A 25903-nucleotide genomic window follows, 5' to 3' on the forward strand; every position below is an offset into this window, starting at 1 on the left:
AATACCACTCAGAGTATGTTACTATCTTTCAACAAAGACTAAGTTATAATGAAGTTCATTATGTATTCTTTCATAATGTACTTTAGGTTTAAGTCTAATTTTTATTACAGATGTCTATAGGAAAAAAAATGAAGGGAAGGAAAATAAATTAAAGAAAGTAAAACCCAAAAATCTATGTTGTCTATCTCTATTAAAATTATTTTCATTAAAAAAATCAATTGATTATGTGCCATGTGCAAAGAGCTCTTCTACTGGTCATGGTGATACATGCTTGTATTCCCTGCTATTGGGGAAATGGTCACTGTGAGGTCTCTTGAGCTCAGGAGTTTTGAGCCACAGTGGGCCAAGTCAACAGGGTGTCTGAACTAAGTTTGGCATTGTTATGGTTTGTACTAGGGAGTGGGCACCACCACATTATCAAGGAGGGGCAAACTGCCCGAGGTTGGAAAATGGAGGTCAAAGCCCTATGCTGATCACAGTGGGACCACGCCCGTGAGTAGCCCTTGCACTTCCAGCCTGAGTGAGATAGGAAGACCTAATCTTTAAAAATAAACACTTTTCTAGGCACTGTGAGTGATACAAATATGAATAAGATATAATCCCATCCCTCATTCTATTTAGTTATTATGGAAGTAGCAGCAGAATTCAGGCTTTGTTAAGTAATATTTCCAGTTTTAAGAAGCAAGAGAGGAATTCAACCTTTTTATTAAGTATTATTCCCAGTTTTAAGATGAGGTTAAGAGTGTATGTTGTAAAGTCAAAATGGGTACATGATTTAGATATAAAAGCTGATACTATCAGCAAACCAGGAGAGTAAGGAATAGTTTACCTGTCAGATATATGGAGAAGGGAAGAATTTATGACCAAAAAAGAGATAAACAACTATATGAAATGCAAAATGGATGATTTTGATTACATTAAATTGAAAAGTTTTTGCACAAAGACAATGCAACCAAGATTAGAAAGGAAACACAAAAGTGGGAAACAATTTTTACAGGCAGTGTTTCTGATAAAGGCCTCATTTCTAAAATACACAGAAAACTGAGTTGAATTTATAAGAATACAAGCCATTCCCCAATTGATAAATGGTGAAAGGATATGAACAGGTAGTTTTCAGAGGAAGAAATTAAAGCTATCTATAGTCATATGAAAAAATGCTCTAAATCAATATTGATTAGAGAAATGCAAATCAAAACAACTCTGAGGTACCACATCACACCTATCAGATGGGCTAACATGACAAAACAGGAAAATGATAAATGTTGGGGAAGATGTGGGAAAGTTGGAACACTAATGCATTGCTGGTGGAGTTGTGAACTGATCCAACCATTCTAGGGAGGAATTTGGAACTGTACCCAAAAGGCTATAAAAATGTGCATACCTTTTTATCCAGCAATACCACTTCTAGGTCTATATCCCAAAAAGATCATACAAATGGGAAAAGGACCCACATGTACAAAAATATTTATAGCAACTCTTTTTGTGGTGGCAAAGAACTGGATATTGAAGGGATGTCCATCAATTGGGGAATGGCTGAACAAGTTGTGGCATGTGAATGTAAAGGAATACTATTGTGCTACAAGAAATGATGAGCAGGTAGACTTCAGAAAAACCTGGAAAGACTTGTATGGACTGATGCTGAGTGAAGTGAGCAGAACCAGGAGAACGTTGTACACAGTAACAGCCACACTGTGCAATGACTAACTTTGATAGACTTTCCTCTTTCTTGTGGTTCCTCCTATTGGTTCTAATTCTTCCTTACAAAATGACTAACGTGAAAATATATTTAATAGGAGTGTATATGTAGAACCTATATCAGATTGCAAGCTGCCTTGGTGGGGGACGAGAGCAAAATTAAAAACTCAAAAGCCTATGGAAGTGATTGTTGAAAACTAAAAATAAATTAATAATAAAAAAGAAAAATATTACAATAATAAAAAAAGAAAAGAAAAACCTGGAAAGACTTATATGAACTGATGCTGAGTGAAATGAGCAGAACCAGAACACTGTACATAGATAGTAACAGCCACATTGTGCGATGACCAATTTGACAGACTTAGGTCTTCTCAGCAATATAATGACCGGAGACAACTCCAAAAGACTCAATGATGGAAAATGCTATCCACATCCTGAGAAAGAACTTTGGAGTCTGAACGCAGATGGAAGCATACTATTTGCTCTCCTTTTTTTTTTGTTGTTTTACTTTGCTTCTTCTTTCTCTTGGTTCCTCCCATTAGTTCTAATTCTTCTTTACATCATGCCTAATGGGAAAATATGTTTAATATGAATGTATATGTACAGCCTATATCAAACTGCATGATGTCTTGAGGAGGGGGGAGGAGAGGGAGAAAATTTAAAACTCAAAATCTTATGGAAGTGAATGTTGAAAACTAAAAAAAAAAAAAGAGTATATCTTGGCAAGCTTACCTAAATGATGCCCCATTTCCCTTAGAAAACTGGCTAAACGGGGTGGGGAACCTGCAGCCTCGAGGCCACATGTGGCCCTTGAGGTCCTCAAGTGCAGCTCTTTGACTGAATCCAAACTCCACAGAATAAATCCACTTAATAAAAGGATTTGTTCCATATAATTTGGACTCAGTCAAAAGGCTGCACCCAAGGACATAAAGGGAATCGTGTGGTCTTTAGGTCACAGGTTCCCCACCCCTAGACTAAACTACTGTGGCCCAACTTTACAGACAAATTATTTAGTTTTCAGTTAGCTGTTAAGTTTTCATAATAGGCAGTTTCAAATAATAATCTTGTTAAAGAGTCTACCCCTCTGTATCTCTTCACAGTGCCCTTCTGTTTAAAAAAAAAAAAAAAAGATAGGCTTCTTAGAAAGCAATGTTAAAATAGAAAGAATGCAGTGGTATCTCTGGAAAGAAATCCCCAAATAAATAGCCAAAATGAAGAGCTTTCAGATCAAAGAAAAAAAAAATACAAAGAGCTACAAAGTAGTTCAAATATCAATGAACAACAGTATGGATCACACAATACTTAGCAACTCACACCATATAGGAGAGAAGAACTCAGAACATAATAGCCAGTTTTTGCTGAATGTTAATGCATGTTAATTCTGCAGACCTCCTCATCCCTTTGGGGGGCTTCTGTATGACCCTGCCCCCTCCATGGCCCTGCAGCACCTACAGCCAGAGTTCAGTTTTAGTGCCTGGGGCCCCAACATTGGGAGCAGCTTCAGTGCCTGGAGTTGAGGACCCTGCTGCCACCACTGCTGCTTCTGCCCTGCCCAGAGCCACAGCATGAATGCTTGAGGTCCTGCCGCCCAGGGAGTTGAATTTGCATAATGCAAATTTACATAAAGTGAGAACTGTCTATATACCAGAAAGCAAGAGATAAAAGTTTACAACCAAATATAACTTATCTGGCAAAAGTAAGTATAATCCTATAGGGGGAAAAAAGTGGCTATTTAACAGAATAGAAGATTTCCAAATATTCCTGAAGAAAAAGCTACAGCTGAGTAGCCATTTCAAAATGGAAACACAGGTACCAAGAGAAACAAAGAAAGGTAAACATTTATTCAATTGAAAGGGAATGTATGAAGATGAATTGTCTATATGTTAATAGAGGGATAAGTAACAAATGACTTGTCAGAATCTTAATATATTCAAGGACCACAGTAAAAGGTTAAAATGAGAGAGGGTTTGTGGGTGGTTTTGTTCTGTTTTAATGTTCTTGGGAGAAGATAAAAATGGGAGGGACAGTGGGACTATACCTGAGAAGTGGAAGAAGGGGAAGGAAATCACTTGCATAATACAGGTGCATAAGATGAAGAGTATATCTTCATGGAGGACGGGATGGGGTGGGAGAAGGACAGCCATGAAGCTCACTTTCATCTCAGCTGGATAAAGGAAATTTGAATATTTCTTCATCTCCTCATCTGTTCCCCCTTCTACCCATCTTCCTCCCACACATAGGCATTTCAGTATAGAAATACATTAACTTTGGGGCAGCGAGGTAGTGCAGTGGATAAAGCACCAGACCTAGAGTCAGGAAGACCTGAGTTCAAATCTGGCCTCAGACCAGACACTTGATACTTACTAGCTGTGGGACCCTGGGCAAGTCGCTTAATCCCAATTGCCTTACCAAACAAAACAAAACAAACAAACAAAAAAAACCAACCAAACAAACAAAAAGAAATACATTAACTCAAAAGAGAAAAGGGAGAAGCTAGAAATAAAGGAGAGGTAGAGAGATCTAGGAGGGAGTGCAAGACAGGTAACAGATCAGTCACAAGCAAAACAAATCGAATGTTGGAGAAGAGGAATGTGAAAAGGAGATTAAGAGAAAAGGAAGAAAGAGCAAAACCTAGGATCAGAGGCCAGGAGAAAGAGAAGAGCTGTAACAGAAGAAACAGACTTTCACTTATAAGATTACAAAGCATCAGACAGACTCCTCTTCTACTGTCTTACTATCTGTAAAAAGGGAGGTTAGAAGTAAAGAGGAAATTCAAGTACAAGAGGACAGGATGGAGGGAAATAGCACAATTGACAACTGTAATTGTGAATGTGAATGGGATGAGCTTACTCATAAAGTGAAAGAAGACAGCAGAACAGATTAGGAGCAGAATTTAACTATATATTGTTTGTAAATAATAGAACTGAAACACAAATAGAAGCATAGAGTTACAATGGAGGGCTGGAGCAAAATCTCTTGTACTTCAGCTTAATTAAAAAAAAACAGGGTTAGCAATCATAATTTCAGATAAAATTACAGTAAATATGAACAAGATAAACAGAGAGAGGAGAAAATTCCATTATGCTGAAAGGTATTATAGATGATGAATCAACATCAACACTTAATGTAAATGTACTTAATAATATAGTATTTAAATACTTGAAGGGAAAGCTCATTGAAATAGAGGGAGAAATTACAGAAAACTGTAACAGTGGAGAACTTTAATGTATTTTTCAGACCTAGACTATTCTAACCAAAAGAAAAACAATAAAGAAATTAAAGTCCTGAATAGAACCTAAGAAAAATTAGACATGGTAGATTTCTGGAAATTACTAAGAAGAGAAAGATTTTGTATAATTCAAAACTACTTGGCACCTTTACAAAAACTGACCATGTATTGGAGCATAAAGACCTCACCAAAAAATGCAGAAATAAAGAAATACCTAAATCATGATTTACTGATCACGATGCACTAAAAATCATATTCAGGAAAGGCCCTTAAAGAGTGCACTAAAAGAACTGGAGGGTCAAAGAACAAGTTACAGAAACAATAGAAAAAAATTTCATCAAAGAAAATGACAAACAATGAGACAACATACCAGAGCTGAAAGGATACCGCTAAAGTAGTTTGGAGGGGAAAATTTATATCTCTAAACACTTTCAAAAACAGAAAGGAAAAAGAACAATGAACTGGGTATGCAATTAAAAAAAAAACTTGAACAAGTAAAAAATCCTCAACTAAATAACAAAGTAGAAATTCTTAAAATTAAGGAAGAGATTAATAAAATTGAAAGAAAAAAGACCATTGAATTGATAAGTAAAAGTAGGAACTATTTTTAAAAAATCAATAAAATAGATAAATCACTAACTTAATTAACAGAAGAAAACCAAATTGTTCATATAAAAAATTAAAAATGAAAACTCAACAGTTGAAGAGGAATTAAAGGAATTATCAGAAACCGCTATGCCTAATTACACATCAACAAAACTCATAACTCTGAGGATATATAAACCTACAAAAATATAAAACACAGAATAAGAAAAGGACTATTTAAATAACTCAATATTAGAAATAGAAATTGAGCAAGGCATAAATGAAGTCCCAAAGAAAGACTCCAGGATCAGATGGATTTACATGTGAATTCTATCAAACATTCAAAGAATAATTATTTTCAATACCACATCAACTTTTTACAATAATAAGAAAAGAAGGCACCCTTCCAATCTTTTTCTATGATACAAACAAGGTCTTGATACCTAAAATGGGAAGAGACAAATCAGAGTAAGAAAACTACAGAACAACATCCCTAATAAACATCAATACAAACAACAATGATGACAATAAACTATTAACATGTAAGCTAGAGTTAGGAAGAACTGAATTCAAATCTAGCCTCAGACATTTACTAGCTGTGTGACCCCGGGCAAGTCACTTAACCTTTTCTAGTCTCAGTTTCCTCATCTGTAAACTGAGGATAATGATAATAGCACCTCCCTCCCAGGGTTGTTGTGAGGATAATAGTGAGATAATATTTGTAAAGCATGCTGCAAAGCTATAAAGCATTATGCAAATGCCAATTATGATTATTCTTATTATGACTAGTGCACTATTGGTAGAGCCATAAATTGGTCTGGCCATTCTGGAGAGCAATTTGGAAGAATGCCCAGAAAATTATTTAAATATGCATACTCTTTGATCCAATTTTACCATTACTAAACCTAGGTTGTGAGCTCTTTGAAGGCGGAGACTAACTTTTGCCTCTTTTTGTAACCCCAGAACCTAGGACAGTGCCTGGCACACAGTGGGTGCTTAATAAACATTTATTGACTGACTATACCTCCCAAAAATAAATGAAAAAATGAAAAAGATCTACATGTACAAAAGCATGTATAACAGCTCTTTTTGTGGTAGCCAAGAATTGGAAACTAAGATGGTTTCCTCCTTTTAGGGAATAGATAAACCAACTACAGTATATGAATATAAAGGAATACAGTTGCACCATAAGAAATGACAAAATGGACAGTTTCAGAGGAAACTGGGAAGATCTCCATGAACTGATACAGACTAAACTGATACAGAACAACAGAACCCGAAGAACAATTTATACAATGGCAACAACATTATAGAGAAAAACAACTTTAGAAGACCTTAGGAACTCTCATCAATGAAATAATGAACCATGAGTCCAAAAGAATGAAGAAGAAACATGCCACTCATCTCCTAGAGATGTGATGAACTTAAAATGCAAAAAGAGACATACATTTTCAGACACGGCTAACGTAGGAATGTATTTCTTTTCAGATTATGCAGCTACGTAAAGAGGGCTGTATTTTTTTTTCTTTTTATTTGCTTAATAAAAAACAAAAGGGCCAGGAGATAGTTAAGGAGGAAGAGTATTTAAATTTAAATTCTAAATTTAAATGTAAAAGTTACCAGCAATCACCAATCTTAAAAAAAAGAAGAAATGCAGTAAGTATGAAAATTATAAGTCCACATGTGTGATATATACATGGGGCTCACAAATACCTGAGGTATGGTATTTACTTGGGGAAAAAAAAAAGATAGGATTCTAAATGTACACTATAGGGAACTGAACAATATAATTCTCAAAACTAAATGGCTGAAAAATCAGTTTTCAATTAATTTTTACTTCTAAATTTAAATACCAGAATATTTCTCTTAACGTTCAAAATGACCAACAATAGTTAAATGTCTGTGTTGCAGTAGCTGATCCTACTTGTTCATAAAGGCTAAGATAGGCCAGCTTTTAAAATGGGCCCCTCTGTGAGTTGATTCTCTTCCTCAAGCACAGATGTGAAATGATGAAGTCATCACAGACGCACCTGCCACACCTTCCCCATCTTGTCACTCACTTAGTTTCTTGTCTTTACCTGAAGTTCTGTGTAACAGGGGTGGTTTCCATGTTAAATTCAGCCACTGGTACCCCCCTAACTGACACATGAGGGGCAAACATAGCTGCGGGATAAACCACAGAGGACGTTCCCACCTAGAGAGCAAAAAGATCAAAGAAGTAACATTACTACACTGCTGATAGTTAAGTTTATTTCTACCCCCATCTCCCCAATTCCACAAACTCTGATAGGGTTCGGGGATCCAGGTGTGTGGCCGCAGCTAAAGCTGAATGGATACAAAGGGACAGTGTTCAAAAAGAACAACAAAACAGAAAAATCTCTAGTTATTTTCTAGTTATACAAAAGGAAAAAAAGAGATGAGAAGATGCCTCCAAAATTGTACTAAAGACTATTGGAATAAAATATCATGTCTAGTCTTTCATATTTTAATGCCATTTTAAAATGTTTAAATTTTATTTATTTCTTGTTACATTTTAAGTTCTGAATTGTTTCTCTCCCTCTCTCCACACTCTGCACTAGAGAAGGCCACCACTTGGCACATATATTTATATATGTAAAACCACACTATGCATACTTCTGTTTATCAGTTCTTTCTCTGGAAGTGGATAGCACCTTCCTTCCCAGGTCCTTTGTAGATGATTCGAGTATTTGTAATACACACAATAACTTAGCTGTTCAGAACGGTTCTTCAAACAATATTGCTGTTACTGTACACAATGTTTTCTTGGTTCTGCTCATTTCACTCTTCAATATTTCATGCAAGCCTTTTTATGTTTTTCTAAAATCATCGAGCTCATATCATTTCTTATATCACAGTAGTATTCCATCACAATCATATATCACAATTTGTTTAGCCATTCTCCAATTGATGGGCATCCCCTCAATTCTTTGCGACCACAATGAAAGTTGCTATAAATATTTTAGAACATGTAGGTTCTTTTCCTTTTCCCCGATCACCTTGGGAAACAGCACTAATAGTGGTATTGCTGGGTGAAAGGGTACACACAGTTTTATAACTCTCTGACGTACTTTATAACATACTTCCAGATTGCTCTCCAAAATGGTTGCATCAGATCACAGTTCCACCAACAGCATCAGTGTCCCAATTTTCTACATCCCCTCCAATATTTGTCATTTCCCCCTTCTATCATTTTAGCCAATCTGATAAATGTGAGATACCTCAAAGTTGTTTTAATTTGCATCTCTCTAATCAATAATGATTTAGAACATTTTTTAACATATGATTATATATAGTTTTCATTTTTCATCAAAAACTGCCTATTCATATCCTCTGACCATTTATCAATTGGGGAATGACTTATATTCTTATAAATTAGACAAAGTTCTCAACTCACATTCTTATAAATTAGACAAAGTTCTCTATATAGTTGAGATATGAAACTTCTACCTAAGAAACTGTATATAAATTTTTTTCCCCAAATTTTCTGCTTTCCTTCTAACCTTGACAACATGGCTTTTATTTGTACAAAAGCTTTTAAATGTAATCAAAATTATCCATTTTATACCTCACAGTGTTCTCTATCTCCTATCCATAAGTCTCATAATGCCAGGCAAAAAAATGAACACTTTTACTCTGCATTTTTTTTTGGTAGAAGACCTCAGTACACTTTTTTTTTTTTAAATCTCCAAACAACCTTATGGAAAGTTTTAGAAAATACTTGGACTGAGTAAGCAGGGAATCACTTACCACTAAACATAAGTCACAGACAGCAAGTTCTTTGTTGACCTGGTCAAGAATGTTAGGGTCCAGATTTTCTCCAAACCATACCACATGGGGTCGAAGGAGGCCATTGCAACCTTTTTCTTCACATCTGTGAATGTGGACATTACTTGCCTAGCTGCTGAAATCCTAACTCTCACACAAAGAATAAAGTTAATGCCTTCTTGGAACCCTTGAAAACCCCCACAACCACCATCCCCACTCACTCTACCAATTCTGCACTTGCACTCATACTGAAGAATATACCTCCCTGACCTGTATATATAATACATTTTCACTGTCCCTTTGGGCAGTGATTTTTTTTTTGGTTGTTGTATATTCTATATGGCATCTCTCAACTTAATCTCTTGCCTCCTTCCTCAATTTCCTGACGATCATGAGCACCATTTTGTTCCTAGTAACTCAGTCTTTAAAGTCATTTTTAACTTACCTCACTTCTTTGCACGCAACCCCTTTCCCCGTTAATTTCTCAACAACCTCTCACATGTAGTATTTCATAAAACAAAGACAAAAACAAACCTTGGTGAACAATTTTTTAGTATGAGCCTCTGTGTCATTACCTAGACTAGTCTTAAGACAAGAGATTATTGCTGGGTCCATTCACATCAAGGATACTCATAATTGTATTATTTACCTAATGTTCTATTGCTGCTCTGAGATGTTCCTGAAGTGTACTAAGTCTTCTTGCAGAAAACAAACAGATATGGAGAAGAATTGAGAAGGATGTAAAGGACCATGTAGTTATGATCTGCTCCAGTAGAGGGAGGGAGGAGAGACACTAATGATATCATGCATCTATCTAAGTGCCTAAGTATGTCTGTCAGAATCATCCTTTCTTCCTCTTTCTAATGTTGTCCCCACAACAGTTTAGGTGCTCATCACTTTAAACCTTGGATTATGGAAAAGGGAAAGAACTGAACTCAGAGCTAGGAGATACCTGGTGTAAATCCTATTTCCAACTGTATGACACAGGAAAATCACTTAATTTCTCTATGCTTTGATTTCCTAAAATTTCCATTCCTATAAAATGGGGGGTGTGGGATGCGGTAAAATAACATAAGTACCTACCTCTCAGGGTTGTTGAAGGGCTTAAATAAGATAATATATGTAGAGTATTTGGTATGGGGCAACTAGGTGGCACAGTGGATAGAGCACTGGGCCCCGAGTCAGGAAAACTCATATTCCTGAGTTTAAATCTGGCCTCAGATACTTACCGTGTAACCCTGGGCAAGTCACTTAACCCTGTTCATCTCAGTTTCTTCATCTGCAAAATGAACTGAAGAAGGAAGTGGCAAACCAGTCTAGTATCTTTGCCAACAAAATCCCAAATAGGGTCACAAAGAGTCAGACACAACTAAAAATGACTGAACAACAACTAAATTCGGCAAACCTTAAAGTATCAAATAAATTGAAATTGTTATTACTACCACATTGGACTCCTAACTGGTCATCTTTCTGTCTCTTCTTCAGTCCAACTTATTAAAAATAATAATTATAATTATTTTTCCCCCTAAACACCATTTTTTAAAAAAAGTTAATTTATTTTTAGTTCACCATTTTCATCATATCACTGCTATTTACCCTTTCATGCATTGCCTCTTAACCTGGGGTCCTCAAATTAAAAAAAATTTTTTTTGATAGCTGTATTTCAAAATATAGTTGGTTTCTTTTGTAATGCTATTTATTTTATTGTCTGCATTTAAAATATTTTTCTGAGAATGGGTCCATGACTCAAACACGGTGAAGAATTTCTGCTAATATATCAAATCCAGACTTCTCAAGGAAGGAATAAAGGGAATAAAAAAACCCTTTTATATAGACCTCCTTATTTACAGTTTCTATATGTAGCATTAATTTTTTAGCTCGCCGCTGTTTTTGTTGTTCAGTCATGTCTGACTCTTCATGACCCCTCTTGGGGTTTTCCTGGCAAAGGTACTGGAGTGGTTTGCCATTTCCTTCTCCTGCTCTTTTTACAGATGAGGAAACTGAGGCAAACAGGATTAAATGACTTACTGAGGGTCACACAGCTAGTAAGTATCTGAGGGTGGATTTGAACTGGGGTCCTCTTGACTCCACACCTGATACTCTATCCACTGTGCCCCCTTTCTGCCCTTACCAACTGTACTTTCCTAATTTGTATCTCCTTTCTTTCTATCTTGTTATGATTTGTGTCTGGTTCCTTGAAAATTATCTCAAGCCACTCTTGCAAACAGTTTTTGAAAAGTCTACTTCTTTTGCATTATAATCTTCTTTGGCATTATACCCGTATCTCATTCTGTCAATTCTCTAATTCTTTTTATTGTCTCCTTATAAGACGATCATAGATTTAGATTTTGATTCTACAAATGAGGAAACTGAGGCTCAGATAAGGAGAACAAAAGCTCATTCACTTATTGAGAGTACCTCTAGCCCCCAAAACAACAAAAGAGAGGAATGGGAAAGAGAAGCAGCCAATATTTCTCTCTTCTTTGGCAAAAGATAGTTTTCACAGTTGATTAAAGAAAGAACTATACAAACTTCCAGATTTCTGTCCCTGGTTTTTTCTTCCTTCTTTTCTGCAACATTAGAGACAGACAACAATTTTTACCCACCTAGGAAGCTTGTCAACTGGGATTTGGGCATCTGGAACATCAGGGTCTGGGGCACTAGAGTTAAAATAAGATCAATCAATCAATCAGCCTTTATGAAGCACCTACTAGTACCAGGTACTATTCCAGGCATTGTGGATACAAAGGCAAAAGTTCCTGCCCTCAAGAAGCTTACATGCTATAGAGTGGAACAACAGGCACATATATAGATATGAAAATCATAAATACAAGGTAATTTTGTGGGGAGTAAAGGGGGAAGGTCCTAGCAGTGATGGAATCAGAAAGGCTTCATGCATTCACTGGGCTTTGACTTGAGTTCAGCAGGAAACTAGGGATTCTAAGAAATGCAGGTAAGGAAGGAGGGCAGTCCAAGCATAGGGACAGATCAAGGGTTTATGCGCCAGAGACAGTGGTTTATATTTGATCCTGGAGGGCGTGGGAGCCACTGGAGTTTATCAAGCAATGAAGGGGTCAGACTGGAGCTTTAGGAAAAATTTTTGCTACCTATAGGTAGGATGGGTTGGAGTGGAGACAGACTTGAGGCAGAGAGGCCAATTAGGAGGCTACTTCAATAGTCCAGAGAGAATAAATGTTTATTGTAATAGTTAAATGAGAATGAATATCACTCACCTAACCTGAAAACTCCTTCCTCAAAGAGCTACATGGGATCATTAGGTTTTTATAGTCACTGAATAGCACTAGCCCCATAGTCAGCATGACAGTGCGTCCAAATGTCTTAGCGAAGTTTTAAGTTAAAACTTAATGGTTTTTAAAAAGCTGAAAATGGTTATTAAGTTATCAAAGCTTAGCACTGCATTAAGACTTTTGAGACTTTTGTATTAAATACTAATCCTATTTAGTTTCTTTTGTCTTAAAACTTTGGGTAAATTCTCAAGTCATGTTACTCTATGTATGAATCTTGGGGTCTAAAGTCCATGAATAAAGTTTTCAAATGCACCCCTCTACGTCTACTAAGAAGAGGATAACAGTGTTTTTTTTTTTTTTTGTTTTGTTTTGTTTTTAACAGCATGGTGTAATTACCCTTTTCCTTCTAAAGCTGGACAGATTGGACTCTTGTAATTCTCTGCCACGTTGTCACAACTGATGCATCGAGTTTTAAATAAGCTGCCTGAAAGACATAAATCAAACAATAATCAGCATTCTTGACAGGTTGTAAAGTAATTCTGTTTTTGAACATAGGACTTCAAAGCTAGCAGGAACCTTAGAGATTGGCTAGTATAGAGGCCTTCAAAGTCAGGACCATCAAATAAGCCTAAGAAGGCTTGGGTTTGTCTCCAACCCTACCGTCCTATCTACTTCATCATTCCCCTATTCTACCAGGCCTTCCATGTAACTGCCAGACTGTGGGCTCCTCTTAGTCACAATCATTGCCACAGTCAGTAAACATGATTAAGCACCTACTGTGTGCCAGGCACTGCGCTAAGCACTGAGGATGCAAAAAAGAAAAACACAGTCTCTGCCCACAAGGAACTTACAATCTAATAAGAAAAGGCAATACACAAAAGAAAACTGAGAAGGTGTGGTGCATGCTTGGGTACCTGTGATGGGACATGATTTTGGAGGACTCAAAAGCAAGCAGAGCAGCTGATGAAAGACAGATAGTTAGCTGGAAAATTCTGAGGCTAAAAATAAATAATAAAAGGAGGCCTCTACAAAGGAAGGCTTTGGGCAAAGTTTATTGCTCCACCCTTTAGCACTCCAATCAGAAGGGAGAGACATCTGAGAAGGTGTTGATATCTAGCCTGAGTTCATCTCCATGATGACATTTTGGTGAAAAACTTAGTAATGTTTATTAACTTCCATCTAATATATGTGTCACATTCAAAGCAAGACTTTGCATTTACCAACACCGAATTTCATCTTACTATATTCAGTCTAATTTCTAACCTGTCAGGGTCCTTTTGGATCCTGACTCTCCCATCTAGGATGTTAACAAACCCAGCATTGTGACATCTGAAAAATAAACAATCACATCATCTATGTATTTATCCAAGTCACTGACAAATGTTAAACATATCTATGCCTTGTCTCTCCAACCAGACGTTAGCTCCTTGAGGGCTGGGACCATATTTGATAAATGTTCCAAATGGGGTTTTAAAAAAAAATTGACAACTTTGACTATTAAAATAAAGTTTTGCTTAAAAAAAAAAAAAGCTAAACGTTGTTACTATGGAACAAGAAACAATAGTGGTAGAGAGACAGAATTCTTTGGCAGGATGTCTTTCCCACTGTTTACATTCCACGTCGCTATACAAAAATAAAAAGAGCGCACAAAAACCCAATTCTTCTGTGCTAGGCACATAGTAGGCTTCCATAAGTACTTAGTAATTAGTATATTAGTACTTGGGTAATTCAGATGATCTCAGCAGAATGAATGAGCGAGGCAATATGTAGCCTCACTTATACTTGCTACTAGGACTGCCTCACGCCCAAGATGGAATGGGTCACCTAAATTTTGGCAGCCCTAAATTTTGCCTGCCCACTTAAAATACCCACTTCCCACTACTGACTCACTTATTTCTTGCAAATGCATTTGAAAAAAATAACCTATTAACCCTTATTAGTAACTTAAACGCTAATGAATGAATATTTTTCAAGAGATCAGTTTAAGCATCGATAATGGAAAAATAAAGCAGATGAAAAATGTATATTATCCAAATCATGGTATGCAGCTGAGCAGACCTCCTTGACTAGGACAGATTCCTTACCATGAAGTTCCAGGAGGTTCTTGGTGCCTGCTTTGCGATGGAGCTCGTCAATGTTCTGAGTAATGACCACCACACGCCTTCCTTGGACACTAAGCCGGGCCTCACATTCTGCAATTGCTATGTGGGCTGGGTTGGGATGCTTCTTCAGCATCAATTCCCGCCGGTAATGGTAGAACTCCCACACCAGAGAGGGATTCTTCAAAAAGGCCTTAGGGGTGGCTAAGTCCTAGAGGGGGAAATACACATGAACTATCAAAATGTGATCAGTTAGCCCCATCTTTAAAACTGAGGCACAAAGTCTGGGAACTAGGACATGTGTGTGTCTTACCTGTCTCTTTAAGGCTCTGGGTTGGGAACTATTAAAGGTAACTACCAGTGGGGGCTCATGCACTGTAGTTTTTAGCAGTACTGACTCTCAGAGTACTTTCAACCTGAGATAATCAACACTTGCCAGGACAAACTAGGGAATGACCATAGAGGGAACAGTACATATCCAATGACACACTGTTCTCCAAAAAGATTTGACCAACGTATAATTTTATCAGTAATGAAATAGAGGGGTTCCTAATCTTTTTTGCATGTCATAGACCCCCTTTGACAGCCTGCTGAAGCTTATGAACCCTTTCTGAATAATGTTTTTAAATGAATACAAAAATACAAAGGATTATAAAGGGAACTAATTATATTGAATTAGTTGTCAAAATATTTTTTAAGTTTATAGACCTAGGTTAAAAACCTTTGCTGTAATAGCATGCTTGTTTTGCTACTTTCCAAACAACAGAGAATTTTATCCTTTTAAATTATTTTTAACAATCAGTAGCAAGCAATATAATCAACTGAAGACCTGGTTAAACTCAGTGAGACTTAGCACTGGGCAGGTCATAGCGATGCATGTTTTGGCCCCAGTAATGCCTGAAGACTGTCTACCAAGTAGTAGAGGACTGTGATGTGTATGGAGGGAGGAAGCACCCACACAGATGAAATTATAGTTTGAAATATTATTTCATCATAGATGAAATAATTGTTGAATTATTTAAATGAATGACAATTTGATGTGTATAAATAAAATGGAATTGGCTGAATGTATCATTGTCAATTTAGAAAGAAGTCTTTAGTAAACTACCCCAGGGACCTATCTTTGACCCTGTGCTATTCAACATCTGTGTTAAAGACTAGGATTAGGGCACAGACAGTATGCTGGTCCAATATGAAATTGGTAGAAAACATGAAGGGATGGCAGAATCCAGATTTTTAAAAAAATCAATAGGTTATCATCATGTAAAGAACTATCTCTACTAAATTATCCCTACTAAATTTCAAGTTCCACTCTTGAATTCCAAAAATCTCACAACTACAGGTTGGGGAAAAATGTTAAGACTTTCCTGAAACAATGTGAAGACTGCAGGAGAGAACCATGAGGTATGTCAGGACAGGAGAAAGAAAAAGAGACCCTGTCTCCACACTGCACCAGCAGAGAGCTGTTAGGAGATCCGCATCAGAGGAGTTCTCACATTTGGCTCTTTAAGGAAGTGACTCTTTAGATTTATGTATGTACCTCTTTGGGATTAAGGCTTGCTTACTCAAAGGTTTCTTTTGTTTTCTTCCTTCTATGACCATGTCATTCTTCTGTAATATCATGGACTCCATGCTTCCAGTTGGGGAGTTCTGCCTCCTGGCAGAGGTGGCAGACTATGAGACCAATATTAAACATACATTTTTCACATAACCTAGATGGCCTCTGAGGTCCCTTCCAGCTGAATTTACTTTGCTTCACTATACTTGTTATGAGCGATGGTTTCCATTTTTTGGGGGGGGGGGGAAGGAGGAGTCTGGTTATGAGGGGGTAATGGGAGTAATCACTGGAGAAGGAAATGGCAGACCACTCCAGTATCTTTGCCAAGAAACTCCACGGACAGTACTGGTGTCCACCGAGTCACAGAATAGGACACAACTGAACAACGGTGGGAGTAATAATAATGATGTAAAAAAAAATGCCAATGAAACATCTGATAATTACATAAAAGAGTAGAAGGACATTCAGAAGGAGGCACAGAAATATAGGGAAATGTTGGTACTACCATGTTAAACTTAATAAGAACATTAAAAAATAAGCTATACATAATAAATTCACAATTTCATATACAATTCACTTTTTATGTTATTCTTTGCACATGAGATCCTTGTTTGTTGATGTTTATCAAATTCATAATTAAAATTAAAAAAAAAAGACTTTATGTAGAGTGCTATGTGTATATAACAATACAAACACTGGGCTACTGGGCCCAGAGGAACTGAGGCACTCACCCTTCTCCCTCTCCACTAATCCTGCCTTTCCTTGCACCCACTGATATTTTCAAATTCTTCACGGCAGTCTCTATTTGCCTGAGCCTTGACATTTTCCTCTTGAGATTTTTAGCTTCCTTCAGTTCTATAATCCTCAGGGGATTTAAAAGAAAATATTGAATCCTGCTTTTATTTCTTCTCATGATTAAAAAAAATTAATTTAAGTTCTTGCTTTAGTTTCTTGGGTGTTTGTTTTCTGCTGAACCACATCCCTTGGGATTGTTCATTTGATGTTTCTAGTACGACTTCTAAAATTATTTTCGTATGTCTTTCTCCTGATGGAATCAAGCAGAGTTATTCCACCAGCCTTTCACTGCGCAATCTTCCAGGAATATTTCTGTTCTTGTCCATTTTTCATCACATCCTATCCACCATATCTAAAATAAAATTCATTTTCCCTCAGAAAACCAGTTCTCCTTCCTTACTTCTTTAATTATACCAGCACTACTCTCTCAGGCACTCAAGCCCCAAACCTGTTATACTTGACTCTTTCCTCAAGCTTAAGTTTTGTCCTCAACACATTTAGTTTATCATCACGTTGTTCTGATTCTTCCTTCAAAATAGCTCGTCTAGCCATCTCTTCCTTAACATTTTCACCAGTATTGTTTTGTTCATAACTTCATCACTTTAGCATGGACTATATATATCATCTCCCAACTAGTAATCACTGTTTGTAGTATTTCCCCATTCTGATTTATCCCGTATTGCTAAGATAAATTGTCCTAAAATACCTCTTTGCTCATGCTCCTACCTTGCTTAATTAAAAAAAAAAAAAAGATTCAATACTTCCCCATTGTCTACAGCACAAAGTTTAAAATCTTCAACTTTGAAAGCAAGGCCCTACATAATCTGAACTAAACCTAAATATTAATTGTAAATTTTTTTAATAATAGTAATTGTAAAATCAGCTTATTACTTTATTAACTGTAAAAATTATGATCTTAAGCATATATTCTTTATACAAAGGACAGAAAAGAAGGTAGTATAGAAAATTGTATATCTATTACATACAGCTCTTTAAAATTCATTTTATTCATTTGTTATATTCATGTGTATATTCATTTGTTAGAAGAGTTTTGTTTTCTGTTTTTGTTTCTCAATAGGAGGGGAAGATAGAAAAGAGAGGAAATAAATGTTTGATAAGTGAAGAAAATGAATAAAGTACAGTAAGTTTAACGATAGTACCAGCCTTGCCATCCTTACTTCCTCTTCTGAATTGCCTGCTTCTCTCTTCTTTGTAAATTTGTGTTTTATTGACACTTTTCATTCATTTCCATCCCCACACCCACCCCCATATTATTACTCACTTCTCCGTTCAACTCAACCTCCCACCCCCAAATAAAAATCCTTCCTTATAACAACTAAGTCTAGTCAAGCAAAACAATTTGCACACTGGTCAAGTCTGAAAAATGTGTGTCTCATTCGTCACCTCTAGCTCATCATTGCTGTTGCTCATCCTTTGTTTTCAAAGAGCACTGGGGACATCAGGAGGGCGGTGTCTTAAGTTGTGAGTGAATTGGATTTAAGTGAGGTAAATCTGTGCAAAGTCATCAGCCTCACTCTCTCCTCTAGGCATCAGAGTCCAGTGGCAAGACTTCAGTCAAGACTACTGGAGATGGCCCAGGATGCAGTAGGGGACCTTGGTCTTTTAAGCTAAGGTCTTCCCCAAATCTCAATTTGTCATTCATAATTAAAGGCTAGGTAAGAATTGAGGCAAAAGATGGCCTAGTTTGCCTTCTTAAAAGAATCAATCTAGAGGGGCAACTAGGTGGTGCAGTGGATAAAGCACCGGCCCTGAAGTCAGGAGCACCTGAGTTCAAATCTGGCCTCAGACCAAACACCTGACACTTACTAGCTGTGTGACTCTGGGCAAGTTACTTAACCCCAAATGCCTTAAAAAAAAAAAAAATGTTTCAAAAAGAATCAATCTGGGAGGGGAAGACTCTCGGAGTTTCTTCTCTGCCAAAAGGTGGAAGGCATGCCTCATCCTCAGACTATGGAGTTCGTACTTTGATTTTTCAATATTTCAAGTCTGTCCAAGTTATCTTCCTTCACATTACTGCAGTCGTTGCATAAATTACTCTCCTGGTTCTGCTCATTTCACTCTATATTAATTCATACAAGTCTTTCCAGGTTTCTCTGAATTTGTCCCTTTTCTCATTTCCTATGGCACAATTCCATTATATCTTTAGCCAGTCCTTCTGGCTAAAGTGGATAGAGTGCTGGGCCTTGAGTCCAGAAGACTCATCTTCATGAGTTCAAATGTGGCCTCTGACACATAATAGGTGTGTAGTGCTAGGCAAGTCATTTAACCCCATTTGCCTCACTTTCCTCATCTGTAAAATGAGCTGGAGAAGGACACGGCAAACTACTCCAGTATCTTTACCAAGAAAACCCCAAACGGGGTCGGGTACGACTGAACAACAATTCACTTAAGTTTTTTCCACAGTGATATGTATAGCTATAAATATTTTTGCTCCTATTGATGCCTTTATATCTGATTTTCTGCCTTTTTGGGGGAGGGAAGTATATGCTTAGTAGTGGTATCTCTAGGTTAAACACCCACATATGTGTGTGTGTGTGTGTGTGTGTAATTATAATACACGTATGTGTGTGTATGTGTATGTGTGTGTGTGTGTGTGTGTGTGTTAGGGACTTTTTGTCCAAATTACTCTACTTTCCAGAATAGGTGGATCAATTCAAAGTGCCAGCAACAGTGCATTAGTGTGACTGTCCTCTCACAATCCCTCCAACATTTGTCATTTCCCCTTTTTTCATCTTTTTCATGTCTGATGGGTGAGTTGGAACCTAAAAATGGTTTTAATTTGTATTTCTCTTATTGTTAAATGGGCTGGAACATCTTTTTCATATGATGGCTGACAGCTTTTATTTCTTCTTTTGCAAACTGCCTTTTCATATCCTTTGTCTTGTATTCTTCCTTCCTATCCCAAGGCTGGGCCACTGGATCAGCCTCACCCAGAACACAGGGGTAATACCAAATAAGAGCAAGCCCACTTTAATTAACATTATCAGTCATCAGGCTAGTCACAGAACACTTTTAAACTTCTGAATGTAACACCAACCTCAGCTTTCCATTTTCTCCAGAAACCACCAGGTCCTCTGAATGTTGGCACACCACTTTCAGCACTGACCCCAGCCCCTGTAATGATGGCTATATGCCTTGCCTTGGCAAAGAATTTCCGAAAATCTGCTATGTCTAAAAAACAGGCATAAAAAAGATAAACTCAACGTATTATTCTTATGCACGCATAGCCACATATCCAGATGTGCTCATTTCCCATAGCTCTAAACGTAACATTTAGGACGTATACCTTATAATCAGGCTCATACATTTTAACCTAAAAAAATTACTCTGCAATTAGACATATGCCTCAAATCCAGTACCATTGTATAGACTGATTCTGTCTTACCACTTTCCTGCTCTACCACTTTGTACAGTGTTATCAACAAAAATAAAAGGGAAATGCCTGCTCTGCTATCAAGGGGAGAAAGGAATTGAACGCCTCCAATATATCCTGGAGTTATGTACTCAGCATGGCATCAGAGGGCTAAAGCGGTTCTCAAACTTTTTGGTCTCAGGACCCCTTTAAAAAGCACCCTTAAAAATTTCTGAGGCTCCCAAAGAGCTTTTGTTTATGTGATTTATATCTATATTTATTTATTATTTAAATTCAAATTACATATATTTGTTCATTACATAAATATATCTATATTTATATTATTATATCCATACCAGTATATCAATATTAGAAATTAAAAACATTTATTAATTCATTTAAAAAAACAGAAAACCATTACACATTAACTATTTTTACATGAGAAAATATTTTTATGAGAATATAATTTTCAAAATGAAAAGAAATTAGTGAAAAGAGTGGCACTGTTTCATATATTTTTGCAAATCTCTTTAAAGTCTGGCTACATAAAAGACAGTTGGATTCTCATATCTGCTTCTGTGCTTAATCTCTTGAGATTTGCTATTTTGGTTGAAACACATGAAGACCAGAGTCACAGACAGATGTAGCTGGAAAAAGGAGGAGCATTTTAACAGTTGGGCAATGTTTCAGAATTATTCAGAAAATAATTTTTACCCCAAGGATCCCTTGAAAGGGTTTTGGGGACCCTCTTCTGAAGACTACACTTTGAGAATCACTGGGGTAGAAGAAACTTAACCAGTAGCTCATCTAGTCTTTCATTCCACTCTGGTCTCATTCCCTCACCCCTTTGCTGAAACATCCACAACTTTGGGAAATCATCTGAAAAAGACTTTTGTTTAAAAAAAAAATACAAAACACGGCTATATATTGGGACTAAAAATGTTCATCCTAGAGGAGCTCAAATAAAGATAATTGATCTCATTGAAGCAGTCTGTACTGATCTAATACACTAAAATGCTAGGAAAGCCAATATGAAAATGTATGAGTAGTTTAAAAATACTTTTAAAAGGCTAATGGCACTTAGCTACTAATTGTCTACATGGATGCTATATTCAAATACTATTAAGTAAATCATAAACAATGAATTAATGTTCCTAGTGTTTGGGTAGCAAAAATGAAAACTATTTAAAGTATATTCTGGAGATAAAAGGCTTATTATGTAACATGCAAAATTTAATAAATATGATCAGGTAAGATTAATATTCCTTTCCTAAAGAAAGACTCCCTTGTGATCAAAGACTTAAAAGCCCTAATTTTGTTGTGTTTTCTTTCTCTGACTATGTTTTCTAAGTGAATAGTTTGTAAGTGATTGATACCAACACTATGCTCACTACTGAGATTAGGTTTTGTGGAAGGGCAAGAAAGTATGAGAATATAAAGATATTTTAAAACTCTTTAACCTTGAAGGTCTTTCCAAAACATTATCATGCTGGGGATCAACAGGTTAATAAAAGGTTGTTAATATTAAAATGATATTATGCTATATTAAAAATGACCACATTTTAAAAAGGAAAAAATTAATTATTTGATTCATTTATGAATAGGTTTCAAATCTAGTTACGTTAAAGAACCGTAAAATCTTAAACAAACAAAAATATACTTCTTAGCTGATTAAAAACAACAACAACAACAACACCACTTGTGAAATTATATGATAGAAAGAACATAGGACTGAGAGGAGGTACCCTGGCAAATTCTTTAACCTTGAAGGACAATTAAAATCCCCTCCCAATGCCTCCCTACTGACACCAGAAATTCTGTTAACTGGCTTTCATTTCACACTTAGAGAAAAAGTATAAAATGCAAATATATGTGGGAGAATTAACACATTTAATTAAATTTGCATCAAGGTATAAATGACTGAAAACAGATTCTTGGGCTCTGGGGGTGGGGGTTTAGGATGGTTCAGAGCACAGAAAGAGTGACACGAGGGCTATGAAAACAAGGATGCCTATATTTTCAGTTTTCTCTAGGGCCCGTTTTACCATTAAACCTCATTAGACTGTAAGCTCCTGGAGGGCAGGGACTGTCTTTTGCCTCTTTTTGAATCCCTAGAGCTAAGCACAGTGCCTGGCCCACAAACAGGTCCTTAGTACATGTTTATTGAATTTCCCCATGCCACCGTTAGCTCTCTGATAAACAATCATAATTTTCATATCTTTCAAAACTCATGTGGAAGATGAAATGGGTTGAATGGCTATAAAGTTCTCTTACTTGAACTTGCACGAGACATTGCTACACAAGTCTTTAAGGTTTTATGGGCAGGACGAGCCTTCAATTCCAATTCACGAAGCACTTGGAGAATCGGATGTCTAGTTGCAAAATGGAGCAGACTCATCAGGATTTTCTTAATAATTCTTGAAGGGGGGGAAAATGTAATGGACATGATCAGAAAACACATTTCTTTGGTTGCTACTCATTCAACAAGCACTCACTAGAATTTCTTAGGCACTAAGAAGGGTACACTCTGTCCTCCACACCCCCAGCACCTGTACAGTGTGTGTGTAGGTTAGCACTTAAATGCTTCTCACTTATCAATCAATTGACTGATTGATTTATTCATATCTTTGCTTATGCCATTGTGGTTACAAGAATAACTCTGTCTTCTTCTGCATCCTACCCATCATCAAAACCTCACCTTTTCTGAATACCCTGATTATCTTGCAAAGTCCTTTTATGGTCATCACATTGTATTCTATATATAGTTGTCATCTGTATACAGATATTTCTTATCTCTACACATGCATTTATTGTACAGCATTGCATCTTAGTGTATGTGTCCTATTTCCTGCCTCCTCCTTCTCCCCCACCCTTCACCAGATTGTAAACTCCATGAGAGTAACAGATACCACATTTCAGTTATCTTTGTGTATCTAACTTACTATAGAGCTTTGCATTTAATAAACACCTGTTGAATGGATACCTTTTTTCAATCTAGTATGGGAGATAAAACTTGAACCTAATATCTAAAATAATGAGGTATAAACAATGTGACAAATGCATGGAAGAGGTACAGATAAAATGCTAGGAGAGGTTAGCGCAGGGATTCTTCCCCCCTCCTTCACTTAACAGTATTTTATTTTTTCCAACTACATATATAGTTTTCAACGTGCACTTTTATAAGATTTTGAGTTCCAAATTTTTCTCTCTCTCCTTCCCCTTTGCCCTCCCCACGATGGTAAGCAATCTGATATAGGCTATACATATATAAACTTATTTCCACATTGGTCACATTATTAAAGAAGAATCAGAACAAAAGGGAAAAACCATGAAAAAGAAAAAAAAGAGAAAATAGTATGCTTTGATCAACATTCAGACTCCATAGTTCTTTCTTTGGATGTAGAGAGCATTTTTCATCATGAGTCTTTTGAAATTGTCTTAGATCGTTTTATTGCTGAGAAGAGCTAAGTCTATCAAAGTTGATAATTGCACAAGTTGCTGTTCCTGTGTATATGTTCTCCTGGTTCTGCTCACTTCACTCAGCATCAGTTGGTGTAAGTCTTTCTAGGTTTTTCTGAAATCCACCTAGAGGAGTTCTTAGATTTCAATCTCCCTCAGAGAGAAGGAAGGGAGAAAAAAACTCTGGAGATATCATCTATTTATGCCTTCCTGCAAGCCACATCTAGACATACTCACGTGGATACACATAAGCTAAATGCTCAACACACACACACATACATACACACACACACACACACTTTACAAATGTAATTGAACACTACTGTGCCACAAGAAATGATAAAGACGACAATGTCATAGAAACTTGGAAAGACGTGTATGAACTGACGCAGAGCGAAGTGAGCAGAAACAGGAGAAGAATTTATACAATAAACAACAGGGGTATGGTAGTAAATATTTAACAACCACCTCCTGGAGTGGGGGAGAAATGTACACGACACACTCTTAAATTTAATCTGCAATATTAACATTTCCTCCATCACATTCTTGAGTTGAGACAATTAATAAAACAATCAATAAAATCCTGATTTGCAGCATTTGCCAATTTCTGAGGTGTATTTAACAATTAGTTCTCATGAGCCTTTTCAGCTAGCTCTGATACACTTCTAAATAACGATATTATAAAAACAGACTTAAGATCTCTGACTGATGCAATGACCAACCACAATTCCAAAGGACTCATGATGAAATATGTAAGCCACCCCCTAAGAGAGAAGCAAAAGGACCCAGGGTATGGATTGAGATATGAATTATTTTGGACATGGCCAATGTAAGGACTATGTTTTGCTTGACTATGTATATTTGTTACAAGGACTTTATTTTTCCTTTTAAAATTGGAATAATTGAAGAGAGAAAATAAATGCTTGTTAATTGAAAAAACAAACATGGTATAGTCACACTGCAAAATAATTTTTATTTTACAAAGTGATTCAAAGTGAGGCTCCTTTAAAAGATGAGCTAAGTTCTCCCATTTTAAAATACAACTTTATTAGACATTCTCCAATTATAGATAGTCAAAGAACAGCCTGTGTGCTGTCCAACAATGCCCAAATTTTTACTACCTAAGTGGCTTGTATATTGTACTCTTCCAACTATTTCCTGGATGCGTTTCATGCTACTTTTGGCATACAAATCATCATCAGTAACATGAGATGGGGCAGTTAGGTGGCAGAGGATAGAGTGGTAGGCTTGAAGTCAAGAAGACTCACCTTCCTCATCTGTAAAATGAGCCGGAGAAGGAAATGGCAAACTACTCCAATATCTTGGCCAAGAAAACCACAAATTGGGTCATGAAGAGTTTGGTATGACTGAAAAACAACTGAACATGAGATAAATTACTGGGGCCAGTCAACTGTCAAGATAGAGGAACACAGATATGATTGGTACCCTAGGCAATTCCAATTGGTGTATATTCTTCTAGGCCAGTAGCGTCTCCGGTATCCCAGCCTCTGCTAATGCAGGTCCTAGAAGAAGGAGTATCACGTCTTCATCCTGACCTATGAGGGGGACTAATCCATGAGCTCATAGTTTTTACAAAAAAATGAAGAAGGGCCATATTATCAATGGGAATTAAAAGTCACTGATGAATAAGAAAGTACTGAGGCATTTTTTTTTTCAACTACATCAGGGTACAAAGAAATACATAAATACAGGTGTATATGTATGTAATCTATAAATACATAATAAATATGATATGTAGCATATAAATATATGCACAAATTATGGTATATGAATGTAATAGAATATTATTTTGTAGTTAAAAAAAGTGGAGGGAAAGGCCACTTGGCTGGTGGAGAGAAAGCTGAGCCAGGTAAACTCCTCTCTAACACACTTTGGCAGTTTGACCCAGGGCACAGTGAGTGCCTTCATTCTCAGTGCTCTAAGACTTGAAGTTGAAGAGAAGGTGCTGATCTGACTGATATGGGAAGTTCCTCTCTGGAAGCCCTCTAAATTGATGAAAACATAGTTGGAGAAAAAAATATAAATGATGAAGGAATTTTTTAACAATCAGTTCTC

At 36.6% G+C, this 25903-nt stretch overlaps 1 protein-coding gene across 1 annotated transcript in view; it reads right to left on the reverse strand.

The window, feature by feature from the left end:
• Nucleotides 1–25138, reverse strand: part of SIRT5 (sirtuin 5) — a 30094-nt gene extending 4956 nt beyond the window's left edge. Inside the window, exons 1-8 of the mRNA XM_027846371.1 lie at nt 25096–25138; nt 22643–22785; nt 20054–20187; nt 14628–14853; nt 12940–13027; nt 11902–11955; nt 9278–9401; nt 7588–7703 (exon numbers count right to left, since the gene is read on the reverse strand). Of these exons, the coding sequence (XP_027702172.1) occupies nt 7588–7703; nt 9278–9401; nt 11902–11955; nt 12940–13027; nt 14628–14853; nt 20054–20187; nt 22643–22766 (866 nt within the window). The 5' untranslated portion in view covers nt 22767–22785; nt 25096–25138. The remainder of the gene's footprint in view (nt 1–7587; nt 7704–9277; nt 9402–11901; nt 11956–12939; nt 13028–14627; nt 14854–20053; nt 20188–22642; nt 22786–25095) is intronic.
• Between the last annotated feature and the right edge of the window lie 765 nt (nt 25139–25903).

The sequence above is a fragment of the Vombatus ursinus genome, unplaced genomic scaffold (genome assembly GCF_900497805.2).
Source record: "Vombatus ursinus unplaced genomic scaffold, bare-nosed wombat genome assembly UNPS02000577.1, whole genome shotgun sequence".
Classification (NCBI taxonomy): Eukaryota; Metazoa; Chordata; class Mammalia; order Diprotodontia; family Vombatidae; genus Vombatus; species Vombatus ursinus.